The following is an 18,870-nucleotide window of genomic DNA, read 5'->3' as shown; positions in this document are numbered from 1 at the left end:
ATTAAAAGAGTGCTGAGTGTCCCTAAATAGCTTCCTTTGGGCTTTCCTCAGTATTGGTAAAAAATCTAATCATTAAAAGACTGAATTAGAAAATACAGTATCCTGACTTTAGAAGGTCATATCAGCAAAAGAGGTAAATAAGGTTTGCTTCTATTTTAGATCTCATCAATAAAACTGATTACTGATTGAGTAATTCAGTTGATTTAACATCAAAAGGCTAGTTTTTTAAGAGTGCAGGTTACATTTTCTGAGCTTTATTTTTGGTTCCACGGTTCTTTCTGGTGGCCTTCAGTGTGCAACTTCTGCAAAAACAATACATTGTTTCTGTAACTATGCACTTCAGACAACAGTCTTTTCCAAAGACTTTAGATTAAGCAAAGCACTCTCTGTTTGTGCGAAAGGAAATTGACATCTGTTTCTCATAACAATGCTGAAGCATCTGACTGTGATACCCTTTCAAATCTCTAACATAAAAGCAACAAGATGAATTTCAAAGCTTTCTGCTCAAGAGCAAAATTTGCTCCCCAATTTCCCGAAAGTGAATGCAAAGGATTCAGTGCAAACTTAATGTGGAAAAGATTGCCTTTAAAATTTTATTTTTCATTCAGATTTGGTCAAACCTATTTTGAGTCAGGAGTGTGGAGTACTGGTTAGGACTCTGAAGCAGACTGTCCTGCGTACTGATCCCTGGTGAGACACAGCTCTTGTGCCCTTGAGCAGGTAACGTCATTTGGACTGTACCAGGAAATATCCCAGCTGCGTAAATGGGTCTCCTGGATGTCATTGTTATATGTACAGTTCTTCTTAATTCACTTATCTGGTTCTAAAGAGGATTATTTGAGGAAAAGAGAACCACATTTCAAATTGAAGCAAACATCTTTGAAGTTCTTTCTCTTACATGCTACTCTTTTTCTACTCTTTTTTAATTCCATGCCTGCATAAACAGTTCAGTTTGTAGTTTGACAGAAACCACTTTCAAAGAAGCTAATAAATCTTGCCAGCTGTACTGAATAATGAGCCATACAATGCCATTCCAGGGAGTATCATAGAGAACTGCAGGAGTAGGGCCTTATAAAAGCTGAACCAGGCTTCCATCAGGAGCAGTTACAGAGACCAAGTATGAGGATGAGACATGTAGCAGGCTGACAACTGACATGGCAACAGATCAGAGGCCCCAGAGGAGCCTTGGAGTAGATAGTCAATATCCACGCCAGAGCAGAGAGGAGGGAGTCTGAGAAACAGTCTGGGGTGGCTGTGATGTCTGATAAGTCAGATCTGTTCGCTGTGATTGATTAATGAACTAACGAGTCCCTGTTCACAGCGACACAGAGGTCCTTCTTTATTTGCACAAAGATTACAGAAAAGCTGATGTCAAAAAGAGGCATCATTTCAGCAAAAGCTCAGAGCCAAGAGGCTGTCAAGCAGAGGAATTTTCAAAGAAATGTACGAGCTGCTAGCAAACCCCATCTCGGGTGTCGGGTTTCTGGTGCAGCAGATTTGATATGGCTCCCTACGTGCTCCCGTTTTACTTTCCTAATTCGTGATAGCAAATAATTCCCAACTCATGCATCCATGTCTTCACACGCAGACCTCCAGCCCTGCCTGGGGATGACACTCAAGCCTCCCCTGTTTTCACAGGCTTCACCGGAGAGTCCTGCAGTCTATTACTTTCACATGGTAACCATATTCAGTCATCACTTTCCTGATTTATTGACGATGTGGCGTTCAGAACCTAAGCTGAGGTCACAGGCAAGATGGATTTTTAAGGAGGACGATAGCAAGGCTGTTCACATTCCCACAATGGCTTCAGGTAAAAAAATCTCAAATCAGGCAGCAAGAATCAGCTTCAACATTGTCTGTGCTTTTTATTATTTTAATTAATCTAATGTTCTAAACCCAATTTAGAGAAGAGTTACCCAAAGGACATCTAGTCCCAAAACCCTAACACAGACTAAGAGACTAAAAGGCTACTCCCTCCAACAAGCATTTACAAAACACATGAAAATAACATAATGTTAGGAGTACATTACAGACCAACAAATTCAGTGCAGTCTAATAAGTCAGAGCTGAATGTATGAAGGAAGAAGTGGTTGTAATGGGTGATTTTAACTTTCCACACACAGACTGGGACTATCGGGGTGTTCAGCAGATGGAATGCCTGCACTGACCAAAACAATCAAGACATAGTAGAGAACACAGAAATACAAGAACCACTGGCAAACTGTGAAAATAATATGGCACAGGTTTACAATTTCAGGATATCCATTTAGAAAACAGTGCATAATACAGACATAGGGAGATAGAAAGCAGTATTTAAATATTGGAGGCTAACTACAGAATAAAATTTATTGTTTTATACTACAATAGAAATAGAACAGAAGAGTGTAAAGTGACTAACCAGGTAACAAAGTGAATTTCTTTCAGATGGTGAAATAGAAATGATTGATGTATTAAATGAATGTTCCACTCAGGTGTTCACCAAGCAGGAAATAAGCAGCTCTCCCTGGGCTGAGGAATGGCAAAGGTCTGTATTGAGTAATGGCACCACAGAAGAGGCAGACATGTTAAAGGTACTAGATGCATGTAAGACGGACAAACAGTGTTTTGTGCCAAGTTGTTGAAGCTCATACCCTGGCTTCTTTCAAGGAACAATTGGATGAGATCCTCAGATCTATAAGCTACTAAATAATAAAGATTTGGATGAGCTGAATGGCCTTCTCCCATTTGTAACCTCTGTTATGTTCTTAAACTCCCAACTTTTGGACTTTTGGCGGTCCTGTTGACCAACATTCACACAACTGAACGGATATTTCTTGCTCAAAGGGGCAGGCAATGGTGGTACTGGATCCAGTACGTGACACTTGTGGCAAGGGGCCTGGCTCGTGGCTCAACAGCTCACACTCCAGCACTGCAGCGGAGCGCCTCCCCTCCCCTGAAGAACCAGCCAGCTCAGCAGTGAGCTGTGAAGGCTGCTCTGTGTGTGAGTGTGTCAAATAGCTATCGCCACCCCCCACCCCCTTTACCTCAATATCCTTTCTCACTAAATACTTCCCACCTTATCTGAGGCAGGTGCTTTGCATTACCATGGTTTTCTGGGGCTTTGAAGTGTGAGATCTCAGGAACAGAGATGGCAGATCAGCGATAAGCCCCACGTCCTGAGACTGGGTACCTTCCGAAATGCAGACAGAGCGTTCCTTCTCGGCAAGACTTCCCAGTGATCCAAAACAACCATGACCGCTGTGTCAGAGGGTGGAAATTAGCCTGATACCCACGGCGCAGCATAAGCCCGTCAGGGGGAAGGATAAGTCATCAAGGCTAATAAATGTCTCAGCTGTCGGAAATCTGCTCAGTGTGTCCAGGAGAAAACAGCCCTGACAAGCACGGCAATAAAGAAGCACATTAAGCTGGGATCTTGTTAAGACTTCTCAGTGTTTTAGTTGGCGATTTTTATCCTTTCCAACAGTGCTGTATTGAAACGAGCAGCCGTGACAGGGAGTTATTATATACGCCACAACATCAGGCCTAATACGAAGCAGTCGCTATCACAGTGCTGCATGTGGGAGATCACACTTACATAGAGCACCATGAAGACGGCTGAGGCTTGTTCTGTGGGGACTGGGAGTGAATTGAAAAATCCTGGACAATTCCAGCATCTAGAGGGATGTGTGTGTGTCTGTGTGTGTGTGTGTGTGTGTGTGTGTGTGTGTGTGTGTGTGTCTGTGTGTGTTCATTTTAATATGGCTGGACTCTGTGGAATGTTTCCTCACCCAAGACTTACTTCAGTGTAAAACCCTTCATGAGTGACATCGGCCCCGGATACCAGACCTCTCCTAGAAATATATAAGATTCCATTTTGCAATCACTCAGAAATGAAGAAATAAAGGCCGTTGCCACGCTGGAAACATTTCTAACTCCCCGCCATCCCAAGATGACCATTTTTTACACATCTATCATGTTCAATGCGCCGGACATATTTTTGACATTGAATAGATTTAAAACTTAAGTACAAGCAGATGTGGGCTCACGCTGCACACAGGCTTTTCAAATGGCAGGAGTTTCAGCTGCCGCCCCGGAGCAGCAGGGCGCTTAGCTGCCGCCCTGCTGCTGGGTACGCTGTGCGCTTCTGTCACCGGGCTGCGCAGTTCCAGCCTCCGAGCTGTGGACAGGGCCGGTGAGCTGGACTGACATAATGGAGAGACAAAGAGCAGTGTCAATACATGCAGCGGACCTTGAACAGCCACAGCGCGGGTATTACAGTCATTCAGAGGCAGTGAGGGAAAGTATTTGTTTGAACCCCGTGCAGTTTGGTTAACCGTGTTTCATATCCGGCACGATTTATCGCTGTTTTGATTGCCCTTTCTCTTATCAGGACGGCTGTGTTTTCACTGGCCCGGAGGAATGTGCGCTGGAATGTGTTGATGTTACTGTAAGGCCCAGCAAGCATCTCCCAGTCAGCACCTCCATCTCGCCCAGATAAGAGCCCCCCTATCAGATGGGAAAGAATTCACCCGTGGAGGGGGTCTGCCAGACGTCTTCCACCGGGCCCAGCGCCCAGTCCGCTCCCGTCTACTGCGCCGGGCTGGCCGTACGCAGAGGAGCGAGACAGGCTAAAGCACCTTCATCACTCTGCTGCTGCTGAGGAAGATAATGGTTTTTAATCCCGCCTTAAAATGACCCGTTTTCGATGGACTTTGATTGTTACTCTTTCGCTTTCTTTAAATGTTCTCAGTTTTATTTGGTTAATTTTATTATCTGTATACTGTGCTGTTTTTAATGCCCAATTTATGGTGGGTGTCTTGTGAATGCTCCATAATGAAAGGCACTATATAAGAATACATTTGATTGATGGATCTTTCTCCTTTCTGGAAACATACCGAGCTGTAGTTCAGGTTTGTTTCATGCATATTGATATGATTGTCAGACAAACAGCATGAATAAGCAACACTGAAACACTGAAGAAGTTGAACCTAAATGATTTCTGTGGTTGTGGTGTTAACTTAGCCTAATTAGATCCTGGGCTGCCCTGTGGTTAAAGGTAAAGGGTTTTATTATGAGGTTCCTGGTTGAGCCACTGACAATGTTACTGAAGCTCCTATTACCCTGTCCTTCGAGCAGGATGTGAAATCAAGTCCTCCTGAAACCCGTCTTCCTGTAGAGGAAGTTTCTCTACAGCAAGAGTTGTCAAAAACATAACTGATGGTGTAATGCAAGGGTCCCCATCCCGTTCCAAACTGGATTGATTAGAAAATAATTGTTGATTCAACTTTCAATTATAAAGCTGATTTATCTTTTGGCACAGAACAAAGGTACTGGCAGTAGGGAGGCCATTATTCCTCTTTCTATGCTATTTTTGGTATTTTTGTCCAGAAGATTTCTAACTGGTTTCTTATTGATGGAGCACATGAAGACAAAGTTTTGTTTCCCAGTGTTATCTTTCCTGCAGAACTTGGGGAATCCAACACTTGCCAGAATGCTGTAAACCGAACATTGGTGCCTTTCCATTTGACAAGATATCTATTCCAAACTGTGCCCAAGATCCCAAAGGATATTCATCTTAATTGACAGCTTGTCTTTCTGCTACCTTCAGTTCTCCACGTTAACACTAGAGGCTGAGCTGGGATCAGGTTTCTGATGTATTTCCCCTTTATCCAATTAAACTATCTCAGGCCATGACAGCAAAGACTTTGACCGTTCAGATACTGCTTGGTGACACCTGCTTTACATTAAGAGGAACTGGGATTCTCTGGTTTCTCCCTAGATGTTCTGAATAAGGATCTGACACCAGAGAAATCAATCAATCTGTCTTAAGAGTTCTTATGGTATGTGGGACACATGGTTTAATGCGCAAAGATTTCCATTGGCCATACGTCTGTAGGAGAGGATCTTCAATAGCATGATAGTTTTGTTTTAACTTGGATTTTGTTCATTTTCAATCAACCTTGCCTTACTGCTCCAAGTGTCAGAGGGATATACCTTCCTCTGCATCTTGTACCATATGCCATATGTAACCAGGGCCTACAGCAGAGTTAGCACCAATTGGAGGGCAGCTGCACCTGTTGCTTATAGTAATGGATATTGCTGGATGGCAAACTGAGTCCATTCCAACCTCAACCCTAACCGTATCCCTATCCCTCACCCTAACCTTATAAGAGCCACCACTAGAGGAATCCTGGCTCTAGACCGTGTAGTCCAGGCTGAAACTAGTTCATGAAAAATAGATGATTCTATCAAGTTAACAGGAAGGTGCATTGTGATGTGAGTACATGCACACTCGTGTCTCTGGTTTAAACTGTGACTGAGTCTGTGAAAAGGTGCCAATTAATAGTTAAAAGAGCAAGGCTGTTACATCATATTCTTTGAAGTGTTTGGACGAATATGCCTGGAACAAGCTCCTGCCTAGCTAGTGTGCTGTCGAGCCTTTTGATGAGACAGAAGGTTCTCAGATTTGCCACTGCATTATGTTCTTGCTAGCAGCAGAGTGCATTATCATGCAAGACAGAATGCATGCTGGTATTCCCTTTTTATACTGTGCAGAATAGTGCAAAGCATGAAACTACTGAAGAGGCTACACTTCAATATCAGCTGAAGGATTAGGCATTCAGCTATGCATCTCATGCTTCTCATCAAGAAATCCACAAGCAGTGCTATATTTTATTTTGACCTCTTTGTGCCATAACTAAAATGCTATAAATGAGGCTGGATTATTAATTTCTGCAGAAGTGCAGAGACCAGCGGCAGTGCTCAGTGGTTGTGAGCTCATGAGAGACAGAACTGTGTAGCATTCCCACAGGTGTGTAACCAGGAGGAGAGGAACTGATGTCTGTGAAGCCTTTCCTTCTTAGACCTATGAAAAACATCAACAAGTAAGAACTCAGAATTTGAAGCCAATGTCTGAACCATCCCTTACTTGAAGGCCACACAAAACATGTTTACTCAATTTCAGTTCATAGTTGATTTAAATAGTTAATAACAGTTTATTTAAAGGGGCATTTGTATAAGGGTGTATATTTTCAAAAACATGGAAAAAGCAGGCATTACTGCTGACTCTGTATGCAGATACTAAGTCTAGAATGAACCATATGAGTGCACAAATCTAGCTCCAACCATCATCGCGATGTGCTGGTTGATCTACTGTAGGAATGTCCTGCCGTAAATATTTGAATGCATATAATGGTATTTGAGGATATGAAATTTAAACAATAAATATATACTGTTTATATTGGCCTGGTGACACCAAGCACATTCAATCTATATCCGTGGCTGAAGAAAAGGTGGAATAGACCCACCCCATGCCTTTCAACTCAGGCAGACATTTACAACCAGCCCTGCTCAAAGCATTTCAGGCTTGCCATGCATTTCCTTTCTCAGGATATTTAATGAGGAAATGACACACACTAGTAAAAGAAAAAAGCCGAAAGATGCTGGATCACCGGGATAAGTCCCGCGATTAATCCTCCCGTTTGGGCTAACTCCGTCGGGGATTCCATCAAAAGGCAACAATTTTTTAATTGCCCTTCCCCACTTTTTTCCCAGAACGCACCTCCCTCCACTTCCCCAGTGTGGGGGCAGTGCTGGAATCCGGCGGCCCCCCCACACACGCACAGCCCTGCACAATTGCTTTCAGATGCGCGGTGGGGGGGCTCGTGCCAGCTCACCTACCGGGGGCCCGCGCAGATCCCCGATCCCGGACTGCAGGGCGGCTCGGAGGGCGACCCCAGGGGAGCACTTCTTCACTCCGAAGGAGCCGCCTGGAAATCCTTCCTGCCACCTTGGCCCAAGACGTCGATGGTTACGGTTCCTGACTGGGTGTTTTTTATATTAATGCCGTGAGACGTGATGTGAGCTTTTTACAGACAAATGACTCCCCAATACAGCACGTTTTACCCCCCTGCTCAGCCCTGCTTCATCTGGAGCTTGTTAGCGATAAGGATATTTTTAGGGCCACTTCTGAAGACAGAATTATTGGGGAAATACATCAAAATGCTGGTTAGAAATCCCAGACAGGAGTTACGATAATATCTTGTCTTTTGATATTTGTTGTTAAAGTTTCACATGCAGCAAGTCTGCTGGGAGGTCATATCTTAGAAGGCAGTAGTGTTAACCTTACAGTGGTCTGATTACTTCAGCATGTTCAGCCCTTACCTTGTTAATACAGTTAGTAAATAGAGCATGCTTCAGACTCTCTCTTCTTGTGCCATGACGGAGACTGGAATACTGCAGGAGAAATTAGTTTTCCTGAATCCTGGCAAAGAAGCTGTTTGGAGGCATGATATTTCTGTTTTTTTTTTATAAATAGCACAGGGCACATACTTCTTTTTCGTGAGAAAGAGTTAGCACTGTAGGTTTGTGAAAAAAACAACAAGATAGTTTCATCAAAAACATCAAAATGCCTCCAGGTCTTCAAGGTGCAGATTGCTCTTTCATATATGCTCTTTATTAGCCTACCTAATTTAGCACCTTATTTCTACCTCAATAAAAACCTGCAAAGCAAGCACCATGTTTTGCATATTTTATAAAGGTTTTATGCACCCAGACTGTCCTGCCCAAGTGCATAAAAAAGGGGCAGCAGGAAAATAGGCACAATATTTATTTTTTTTCCAGAAAGACTGTGGGCAAACTGCACACTCCATAGTAAATGTTTTAGAGGTGCAGTTTGTACAGTTGCTACCCACAGGAAATATCAGACCCAAAGTGTATTCCAGTCAACTGCTGCAAGACACCCAGCTGAAAAGACAGTGAACACCAAGAGTATTCCCTTCTGGTAACATCACACAGTGACAGACACAGCTGATAGCACATAAGTCAATGTAATGCAATAGACAGGCACAGTACAGGGGGAAACTGTAAGATTTCACACTTCGCCATAATGTGATGGAAACCTCAAGTGCTGCAGAATGAGAAGATTATGAAAGCAAAAAAAAGCACATGGGATCATGGCTAACACCCCAGGGCTGTTGAACTTAGAGGCTGGCCTGGTAATGAAAACTGTTGACATAAAAAAAGTTGTTTTGTTTTTTTTTCATCGCCTTTTTGGAAAATAAAAAGATCCCAGTAGGCTCTTGGATTAGGATACCCCGAGGCATCTACAACTGAACCTTCTGAACCAACGTGATAAACTGCAGCAGGGAAAACAGGAACAAGATGAAAATGACATTCTAAGAAACGATGTAAGGCAGATGTGGTAGGTGGAAAGTGAGCAGAAAACTTTTTTCCTCATAATTTATTGTTTGGAATGGAACAAAGGAAATTTAAATGTGCTTCTCGCATTCATCCCGTCCTTGGTCAGGGACAGGTATGGGTCTCATTAAAATGTTTGGGGTCGGCTAATTAAGATTCAGACACCTACTGAGTCTTCCCAGAACACTTTCCACATGTGCGCACCATTAAAAACCTCTAATTGTCGGCTCCTATGTGAAGCACAATGCAGATCTATTTGATGACAGATGTATTCCTGCCTTTTGGACATTTGGGTTTCCAGCCAACCTGGCAAAAAGACTTGTTGTAAAACATTTTTTAATATGCCTCTTTCTGTGCAAAGTTATTTTAGGCTGAAGGCTGTTTGTTTGCTGTTTAGATTAACATTCTAAAATATGTTGCTTTTTTTCTATTTTCCTTCTTTGTTTCAATGAAAATGAACACCCTTCACAAAGAGATAAGTCATACGTGACACAATGCCAGGCACAACATAGAGCAGTTCAGGTGGGTAGCTGCATCAGCATGCATAGTCTGCAAAGGAATGAGTAACAGGTTTATTCCATGCTGAAAAGAGAAGAGAGAAAAACAGTATGTTTCGGCTGTGAAGCCTTCTTCAGGTGTGAGAAAGACAGGGCAGACAGCAAAGATTAAATAGCACAGGAGAACAAAAGCTGGGAGAGGGGAGGAGGCAGGAGGGGCAGAGAGGGCAGAGAGGCCACTCAGGAAGTGCAGAGTGGAGAGAGGTGAAGAAAGGTGTGAAGTGAGAATAGAGAAGATGACACGAAAAGAAGTCAGTCAGTCAGACCTATTTCCTTCTTCTCTATTCTCATGCAGGTGTTGACTTTGATGCAAACACTACACTGTCTGCCAACTTGATCTTCTGAGTCAGTCAGGGTCCGCTGTGAACTTTCAAGAAGAGTATTAATATTAACACTGTGGAAGGGAAGTTATAGGGAAACCTCAGATATTCTCATTCGATTGTTCTGCGATTGTTCTTTCTAAGAAAACATCTCTCTTTTAAATATGTGTACAACAATTACTTTATTCTATGGAGCTTTCTACAGAATAAAGAAATTCTATAGAACTTCGAATCTGTCCTAACATTCACTGCAGCAGCCTGGTTTGGTGAGCCTAATGCACACAATGAAAACAGTCTGAACAGAATTGTGAAGGTAGCCAGCAAAATTATTGGTGCACAACAGCTGTCAGACATCAATGTGAAACAAATAGTGGGGAAGGCCACATGATCATTGACTGTCATGACCAACCCTAGAACAGTGAATGTGAGATTATTTCTTCATCTGGGTGTAAAATTTAGACTTCCTAGATTCAAATACAGTAGAACTGAGTTATCCTTTATTCCCATGGCTATTAACTTGCTCAGTTTGGAAAATTGATTGTATATTTCACATTATTTGTATGTATTTTTTTTCTTTCTCATCAGAAAAGTATATGTCTCTTATTTGAGACTGGGTTCATGTTGTGTTAGATGTATTGTGTATTCTATTATTTATTTTATCTACCTTCAAAGTAAATTGCTCTTCTAGAACAATAAAGGTGGTAGTTCCACAGTGTTTGGGGAAGTTCTCCAGTTAATTTGTCAGGGATCTGGAATAACTCATATCTTCATTGAAGAAATCCATGTTTAAAAATCCACACAGGTGCTCTGTCATCCTCTCTTTCCCACTACCTTCCCAGCAATATAGAACTGTTCCTAACAGTTTGAACAGCCCGGCAGCATTATGGGCATGTAACATGACAAAACACACTAGACAGTAAAAAAGCCCTTAGAGATCATCATAAAAATGGGTTTAAAACACTCAGGAGAGTTGTTTTAGGACTCAGTTCCTGTACCCTTTCACTGCTACACTGCCTTCAAATTCCATTTCCTGATACGCTCCGTAATTCCTTTGGCTGTGCATGTCAAAATGGAAGAAGTAGTTTTAGCTAGAGCATGAGCACCATGTAAGAAAATACTATTTTCTTTTGTTTTTAACAATAGGCATTGCAATAACACATTCCGGGAGACCATTTCCTAATCACAGGAAACAGGCACCATCTTAGTCAAGATGTACTAATTGATTTGGCTTATTGCTATTTAAAGCAGCTTACATTTGGCCCCATGAACACAACTGGGCATTTTACTGGGGCAACCTGGTTGAGTACTGTCCTCAAGGGTGCATCACCTTGGATTTGAACCCACAACTTTCCAGTTACCACCTACAGATAAACCAGAAACCTCAACTAGTCAGCCTACTAAATACTTGTTCAGCAGCTCCTAAGGTACTAGACTTTCTAGCAACGCAAAACCAAGGTCACAGCTCATTAAAATTGGTCCACAAAATTCTTTATTTCAACCAAATCTCTTCAATCAGGAAAAATCTTCAGCAGGACTGTTCACAATTGTATAATGATAGGCTATTTGAGAATGTTGACCAAAATAGCTCACAGGGCTCATTTCTCAGTTGGACATAGATTTCTGTGTCTGTTTAGTTTCTTTTGGTATTGGATTGAACGCTGACTGCTTTACTTGTCCTTCTGGTGTGTCTTTGTGTGGGGCTATATATTTCCGGGTCACTCTTTCCTCCTCGCTTAGCATTCAGGATTCAGATGTCTTGAGACCCACCTAGCACCAGGTGTCTCCTCCGCCATCTGAGGGCACAGGTTTCTTCCCGACATTGACTGACCTCCTGAACCCGGGTTTACCCCCGTTTTGCTGCTACGCATAGGGTCTTTAATGGTCTCCTGGCCATTCCACGGCTTGCCTTTCCGACATCCGAGACAGAATGCTGAGCCATACTTTGACCCCGCCAGCGTTTTTTGTTTTTCCGCATCGCTTTGGGCCTTTTTTTTAATTTTTCCTATTCTAGTCACGGGATGCCACTCCCAGCATCCGTGCCTGTGAGCGGGTCATTCAGCGGTATGCCTTCACGACATCCGCGTACGAATACCTGGCTTTCCTCGGGTTGTCACTCCCGGCATCCCTGACAGAATGTTGAGCTGGCTCTTCTATTCTTGTTGCGAGATGCTACTTCCGACTTCTGTGCCTGTCAGCAGGTCATTCATCGGTATGCCTTCCGACACCTGCTTTTGAATACCTGCCTTTCCACGGGAAGTTGAACAGAATGTTGAACTTATTTTTTTGCCCTGTGTGTGGTGTTTTTCTATTTTTTTTATCCCGGGTTTTTTTGTTGTTTCTTTTTTTTAGTCTTGGTGTTGGGTTTTCTCACTTCCTGGTTTCTGTGTTCCCTGGTCTACCTGACCCCTGTTTCCCTGGACCCTTGGATCCTATCTGTTGTGAATCTTTCTCATGTGGTTTGTTGCCCTGGTCTCCCAGGTTTATTTATGTTGTGCGTGCTTTTTACATGTTTTGTCTGTTTTTTTGTCTCGCTCCCCTGGAGCCCTGCCTGACCCTCCCTTCCTCTACTCAATAAAAGTTTTAACCCTGGAGGAGGGGGTAGCTCTCAGCCGTGGACTCCCAGAGGTTTCCTTTCAGTTAAATGAGGTTTTTCCTCCCCCCAGTGCTGTGCAGCTCATTTGTTTTTTGGGCGTCAGGAGCTGCCCATGAAGGGGGAGGTACTGTCATGCCTTCTACAGCTAGAGGACCCTCCTACTCTGTCCTGTTTCTAGTTTCCCTGTGCTTTGCTTGTCCTTCCAGTGTGTCTTTGTGTGGGGCTATATGTTTTTGGGTCACCCTTTCCTCTTCGCTCATTATTGAGGGTTCAGATGTCTCAAGATCCACCTATCACCAGATCATCTCCTTCCTGACATCCAGAGCCCGGGTTTTCCCCTGTTTTGCCACTATGCATAGGGTCTTTATTGCTCTCCTGGCCATTCCACTGCATGCCTCCTGACACATGTACCACACCTGAAGAAGGCTCCATGGCTGAAACGTTGTGTTCTCTTTCTTTTTTTTTTCAGCATGGAATAAACCTATTACTAGTATCTAGTAGTGTCCACACAACCTAGCCTGAGACAACAGACTTCTGTTGATGACACCTGACAATCAGCATAATGAGTTAAATGTCATGCCAGTTCAAAAACTGTAGGTACACCTGCTCCAAAAAAACTTTCCTCATATTCCTGAAAACTTTATGAATCTGTTGCAATTCTAAGTGATAGGTTTCTACTGATGTGCAATATATATTTCATATATATCAACAGTTGTAGATCTCTAGCCAAATCAAGCTTTGCGGTTTTCAAAAATTACATTTTATTTCTGTCTTCCATTTATTACATATTAGAAACACATTTTTCAGTTTGGCTAATATGCACATAATTACTTTTCCAAATATAAAGTTTAGCGGGTCAGACAGCAATGATGTGCACTCACGCAGTAATACAAATAAAAGTTAATGGCTCAATAAACAGGCATCAACATAAATAATCATTGCCTTTCTGCAGCCCAGCTTGAAGTTGGTGGTGAGAAGAAGAAATAATCTGACAGCTGCATATTAAAAGAAAGAAAAATACAGTCGTTGGGCAGCAGTAATTTACAGGTTTTGGTACTTCAATTAATTCCATTCAAAACCAGCATTTCCTGGATTTGTGCATTGGACTTTGTGCATTAATGATACATCCTATAAATCTTTTTCTGTGTCTCACACTTCTTTTTCTTCTTTTAGGAAAATAAGGATTTATCCTTTTTTTCCAGAATGTCCCAAGTGGATTAACTACCAATGCCCTGAAGTCAAACATTATTCTTCAGGACTCTGCGGGCTTCATCTAAACTTTTACATCTCAGCATGCTTCTTACAACAGCACTGAGCCAGCAGCAGCTCTGTGTGTGAAGCCATTGCTCTGGGCTACTGCAGTGGCTGGAGAAGTGCTAGAGATTCACCTCTACCTTCACCGCTGCAGACAACATCTGGAGTGTGTCAGTGATGGAGAGTTCACACTATGAGATACTTACGACCTCTTGAAGCCTCTTCAAGTCCCTAGGAAAAAGAAAGAGAGACTCATCAGGACTGAGGAGGCATTTGTGACCCAGACATGAGGCTGAAATTTATCTCAGTCTTAAACTTTTTTCCCTTTAATGTTAGGCTAGAAGACATCTTTTTTAGGAAAATGTGATATTTCACACATTCAGATCAGTAAGATGAATACCTTCTGTTCCTTAGTAAAAGCCATGATGGGGTAGGTTCTGAAGCATAGTATAGCTTAAGCAAGTTCTCTCACTTCCTTACAGCTCCCACTTAGTTTTGAGAGGAGATAAACATCTGCAGATGTTACTATAACAACAACAAGGTGCATCCTAAAATATACCACCCACTTATCTGTAGCTTGGGAAAACAGCTCTTTCTTTCATTACTTACTTCCAAGCGAAATGCTTTACTCTACGGGGAACGTTAGAGTTCTGCTCTCAGCAAAATGTTGCCTCTTTGTATTTGTCCAAGAGGCTCAATGGAAATGTCCCAACCTGACTTTAATTGACAGGGAACTAAAGAAAACACATCTTACAATGTCTGATTATCCGACCAAACCTTGTTGTAAAGTGTTTTGTGAGGTATAAATCTCTTTTTATGGAAAATGTTCATGCCAGAGCAGGTCTACTATTGATGTCTGTTAAAAGTTTCTGAGAAAATCAAGCTTTGTTTAAACAGAATGAAACTACTGCAACAACCAGAGGGGATAAACGCAACCACTAACCACATAATGACACAGAGTGATTCTCAGTGAAAGCCAGAGCTATAAATTCGCTTAGAGGGTAGCTGACCTGATTTTGTCATTTTTGGATCTGAACTCTTTGCGGAAAGCAGTTCTTTTCTCCTCTCCCATGAACTGAGACGGTTTATTTGATCTTATCGCTTTTTCTCAATTTTGATTTCCACGCTGGTCTCCAGCATGAACTTCGCCGTGTTTTCTGTCGTTATCATGCAGTCTCCGGTCACGCAGCAACGCCCGGTTGGATCAAGTCTAAATAAACACGTGCAGATAAGTCCAGATATAGCCCTGATGTGGGGATGTAAACAGCACCCGACACAAAGTGAGCCTGAATAAACAGTGCCGTTTCCCCTTCTCTCCATCTTGGAAAAATGAAGCTCTGCAGCTCACATCTGAGGCCAAAAACAGAATTCAGCCGTTCGGTTAGATTCTAATATCAATGTGAGAGTGAGATGGAATAAGCAGAGTGTATTTGGCGCACGGTGCCTGGCAGAGAGGGAGCTGGCAGTCGTACCGCAAGGACGAGGCTGCCCAGATCCCCCCAGCATTGCCAGGGTTGAGCCAGGGTGCTGCCGCAGAGCTGTAGATGGGCAGGCAGGAGGAGTGTGACTACAGCAAGTCCCCAATGTGAGGACTTACTCTCGCAGGCGAGGGTAAGTGTGCGCGGTTAGGATCTACCCTTCCTCCCAAATTTCTACGAGCAATTTCTTTTCCACTAGGAAACTCCACTAGGGGAAAAAAAAAAAATCTCTTCGCCTCCCAACACGGCCAATGAATTCAAACCAAGACAGCAGCTGTTGATTTTAACCGGGGAAGGTCCAGACAATTTTGAACGAAACAGTTCCCAAGACAAAGCTCGGGTACAGTGTCAAAACTGTGACAGCCCAGAGTCTTCATTCTGGGACTATTGTATGAGATGGGAAGCATTTCCTGCTGATCAGCTGGTTTGATCATGATATTTTGCTGCTGCTATCAAATCAAATCAAATCAAAGTTTATTTATCAAATGCACAACAATACGGCGTGCAGCAGTAGTTGCTGGCACTGAAATGTCTTTATTATGTCTTCGCTAGGGTCCAAGGTGCCATCCCCAAGCTCTGCAGGTATCACCAGCTACTGTGTATCCATTTTGTGCGTAGGTGGTGGTTGTATAAATAATATAAATATTTGTGTGGGTGTGGATCATCAGCCCTGGTCCTGCACAGCCCCATGTCCAGCAGGCCATTAGGGCACTGAAATCATCCTTTTCTTAAGGCTTGAAACAATTGCACTAAACTGCACCAAAGCAGATCATTTGTTAAATAATTCATTGATCATTTGGAAAGAAAATCTGAATACCATTTTGCTCTCAAGGACCAGCATATCCATAGGTGAGCAAATTACTCGCTTAGTTGATCAATACAAATGTTACAAATCTTTTGAAACAGGAAATTTAGTGTGATCTTGAAAATGAAACAGGACACGGGTTCCCCTGGTGTAGTGTGGGAGATTCCTGGCATATCGTATATCTGATCTGCTTTATTCTGTAACAAATGTTCAGTCTTCATTTTTCATTAATGTTGTTGTTTCAACTAACTGCATTTTAAGCTGCAAACTTTTATTAAGTGTAAGCATGAAGCAGATAATATTTGTTAGAGCATCATGCTTCATTTGGACAAAATCAATCAATGTGCCTATCAAATCAATAATTAGGTTAGAAAAATCAATGATAAAGTTCATGTGCCTGCTGTTGCTCCAGTTGATGTTAGCCAGTGGAGTAAATATATTTATATTTATACCCTCATGTACTGCACTGCCACCTTCTGGGGGAAAGACAACACTCTCACTGAAGGTGCTACGTGCAGTGACATCTTTCTAGTCTCAAACAGTAAGTATGTAAAACTACCATTTGGACCTAAATCAAGCAGCCATCAGAACAGAGAGTCATTCCTTCCCTTTTACTGGAAATCACAACTAGCACTTGTGCCAGAAAGATCGCCCATCTCCCAGCAGGAGGTAGTCAGGCGGATTTGCCTAGCTGCGCAAGATGAATCCCCTTCTTTTGGTGGTTAATGTTTAGGTCAGAATTTACACGCCGATTCCCCTGTTATCTCGCTTGCTGTCTTTTTGTCTAGACAGCAGAGCTTTGCAGGAAATCTGTCCTATAAATCGTTCGGGACAGGACAGAGATAAACTGTTAAAAACAGAGCTCCATAAAATTCCCCTTAGAAACCGGCACAGGAAGCTCTGTGGCTCAGGGTGTCATTTCCACCTATAACATCTCGGGGAGATTAATCACTCAGGGGCTGAGTTGCTCTTCAGGCTTTATGGCAAAATGTCTGGGTGACAATTCTGGATCCATTTTGCCCAGAAAAATAGGAGGAGCAGTATTGTTTGCTAATTTAAAACCAGGAGACCTGCAGAAAGCTGAAACACACAGAACTCATTAAAGGAGCATCGAGAGCTGTGTCCTTTGGTGTTTTTGAATTGACTCCAGCTGGCATGACTGTAAGGTATAAGCCTGCATGTGTATAACTGCAAAATAGAAAGGCAAATTTAAAGAGCAAGAAGTTAAAACAAAAATGACATTGTCCACCACAACATACAGCAAGTTGTTAGAGCTCATTATATAACGTGATGGGCATGGTTCTTTGCAGTGTTTGTATCCTTTGTTTTACTTTCAGAGCACTGGCTCTTGTGCTGCTTGTGGTGCTCGGGTGTGAGACATGTATGCCAACACCAAACAATCCCAGACCAACAGGAGAACACAGGGCCCTTCTAGCGCATGTCGTTCCTTGGATGGTAGCTTATCAATCAGTGGATCTTGCCCAGCTTTGCCTTGAAGGATCCCTAAGGTATCAGCAGCATGGCTTCCAGATTCCAACAGCATTTTGTGTATGGAAATGTTCAAATGTTGTGTAAAGAAATGTTCTTCGCTCTTCCAATGACAACACGCATACAGCACGCACTAAAGTTGAGAAGAAACGGTGCTTTGCCAAGAGATGTGACAGATATCCGACAGACTGCTGCCTTTAGAATGCATCTTCACTAAATGTGAGTTCAGTCGTTTGGTCAGAGCCTGGAAAATGAGATATATAACATATGAAAGATTGCTTGGCGTAACTCCCCTAGCTAATGGGCTGGCGGTCTGGCTGTGATGATAAGGCTGACTGAACCCCCACTCACTTTCTGGAGGAATGAGCCAGGGAGCTGCAGCAGGGGTGCAGATGGCGTGACAGGAGGGGTGTGAGAGAAGTGCACAAAGGGAGGTTAAGGAGACAGGATAGACATAAGTAGGAGAGCAGAGGTGGGAGAGATTACAATCTGACCTTCCTTGCCATTAGTAACACCATATGTGGGTATTATGAATGTATGAATGAGATGAAAAAAAATTCACAGAAGCAACAGCAAAAAAAGACGTTTCTAGATACATTTTTTAAGCAGTAGTAGAAACACAGGGGTAAATCACTATTCCACCACTGATACTTGCCCTGTGGACCAGATGGAAAAGTGCCAGGTTTGTGTGGTAATCTCACAAAATGTTTATTTTCTGTTGCTACATGAATCCAACCACCTGTTAATAAGTCAGTCGAACAGCTTAAAGATTGTTATGAATAAACTGTGCTGTGGTAAGTGAACAGGGTACAAAAACAATATTAAAGCTAATCAATTCTTTAAACATTTTTGACATTTCTGAAGAGCAGAGTTTATCTAAAAACTTTACTCTTAAGTAGGAGTCTACAGAATAAAAATGACAGCAATGAAATTATGGCATTTTGCTTGACAAATTGCCAAAATGAGAAGTAGTGTAAACTGGCAGAAATTCAAAAACGGATTTTGAACAAACAACTGTATTTCTGAGACGAAAAGCCCTTGGACACCTCTGACACACTGAAATGTGAAAAATGAGACACTTGTCATAATATTTGCTGAAAGTTTTTAAATATATTGCACCCATGCTGTTCCTTTTCAATTAAGGATGCTGAAAAGCACATGACAAATTACACTTAGGCCGAGTATTGATTAAAATACA

General features: G+C 42.5%; 1 protein-coding gene across 3 annotated transcripts in view; it reads right to left on the bottom strand.

Annotated features, from left to right (window-relative positions):
• Positions 1 to 1,845: 1,845 nt before the first annotated feature.
• tlr22 (toll-like receptor 22) overlaps positions 1,846 to 18,870 on the bottom strand; it is a 53,824-nt gene continuing 36,799 nt past the window's right edge. Inside the window, exons 3-4 of one of the 3 annotated variants that reach the window (XM_069195285.1) lie at positions 14,108 to 14,132; positions 1,846 to 4,181 (exon numbers count right to left, since the gene is read on the bottom strand). In XM_069195285.1, the coding sequence (XP_069051386.1) occupies positions 3,993 to 4,181; positions 14,108 to 14,132 (214 nt within the window). In that variant the 3' untranslated portion in view covers positions 1,846 to 3,992. Of the gene's footprint in view, positions 4,182 to 8,731; positions 9,117 to 13,275; positions 13,643 to 14,107; positions 14,133 to 18,870 lie in introns of those variants that run through there. The other 2 variants (XR_001478715.2, XR_001478714.2) reach the window with 2 other exon arrangements.

Source organism: Lepisosteus oculatus, chromosome 11 (genome assembly GCF_040954835.1).
Source record: "Lepisosteus oculatus isolate fLepOcu1 chromosome 11, fLepOcu1.hap2, whole genome shotgun sequence".
NCBI classification, from domain to species: Eukaryota; Metazoa; Chordata; class Actinopteri; order Semionotiformes; family Lepisosteidae; genus Lepisosteus; species Lepisosteus oculatus.
This window is presented reverse-complemented; position numbering and strand designations above follow the sequence as displayed.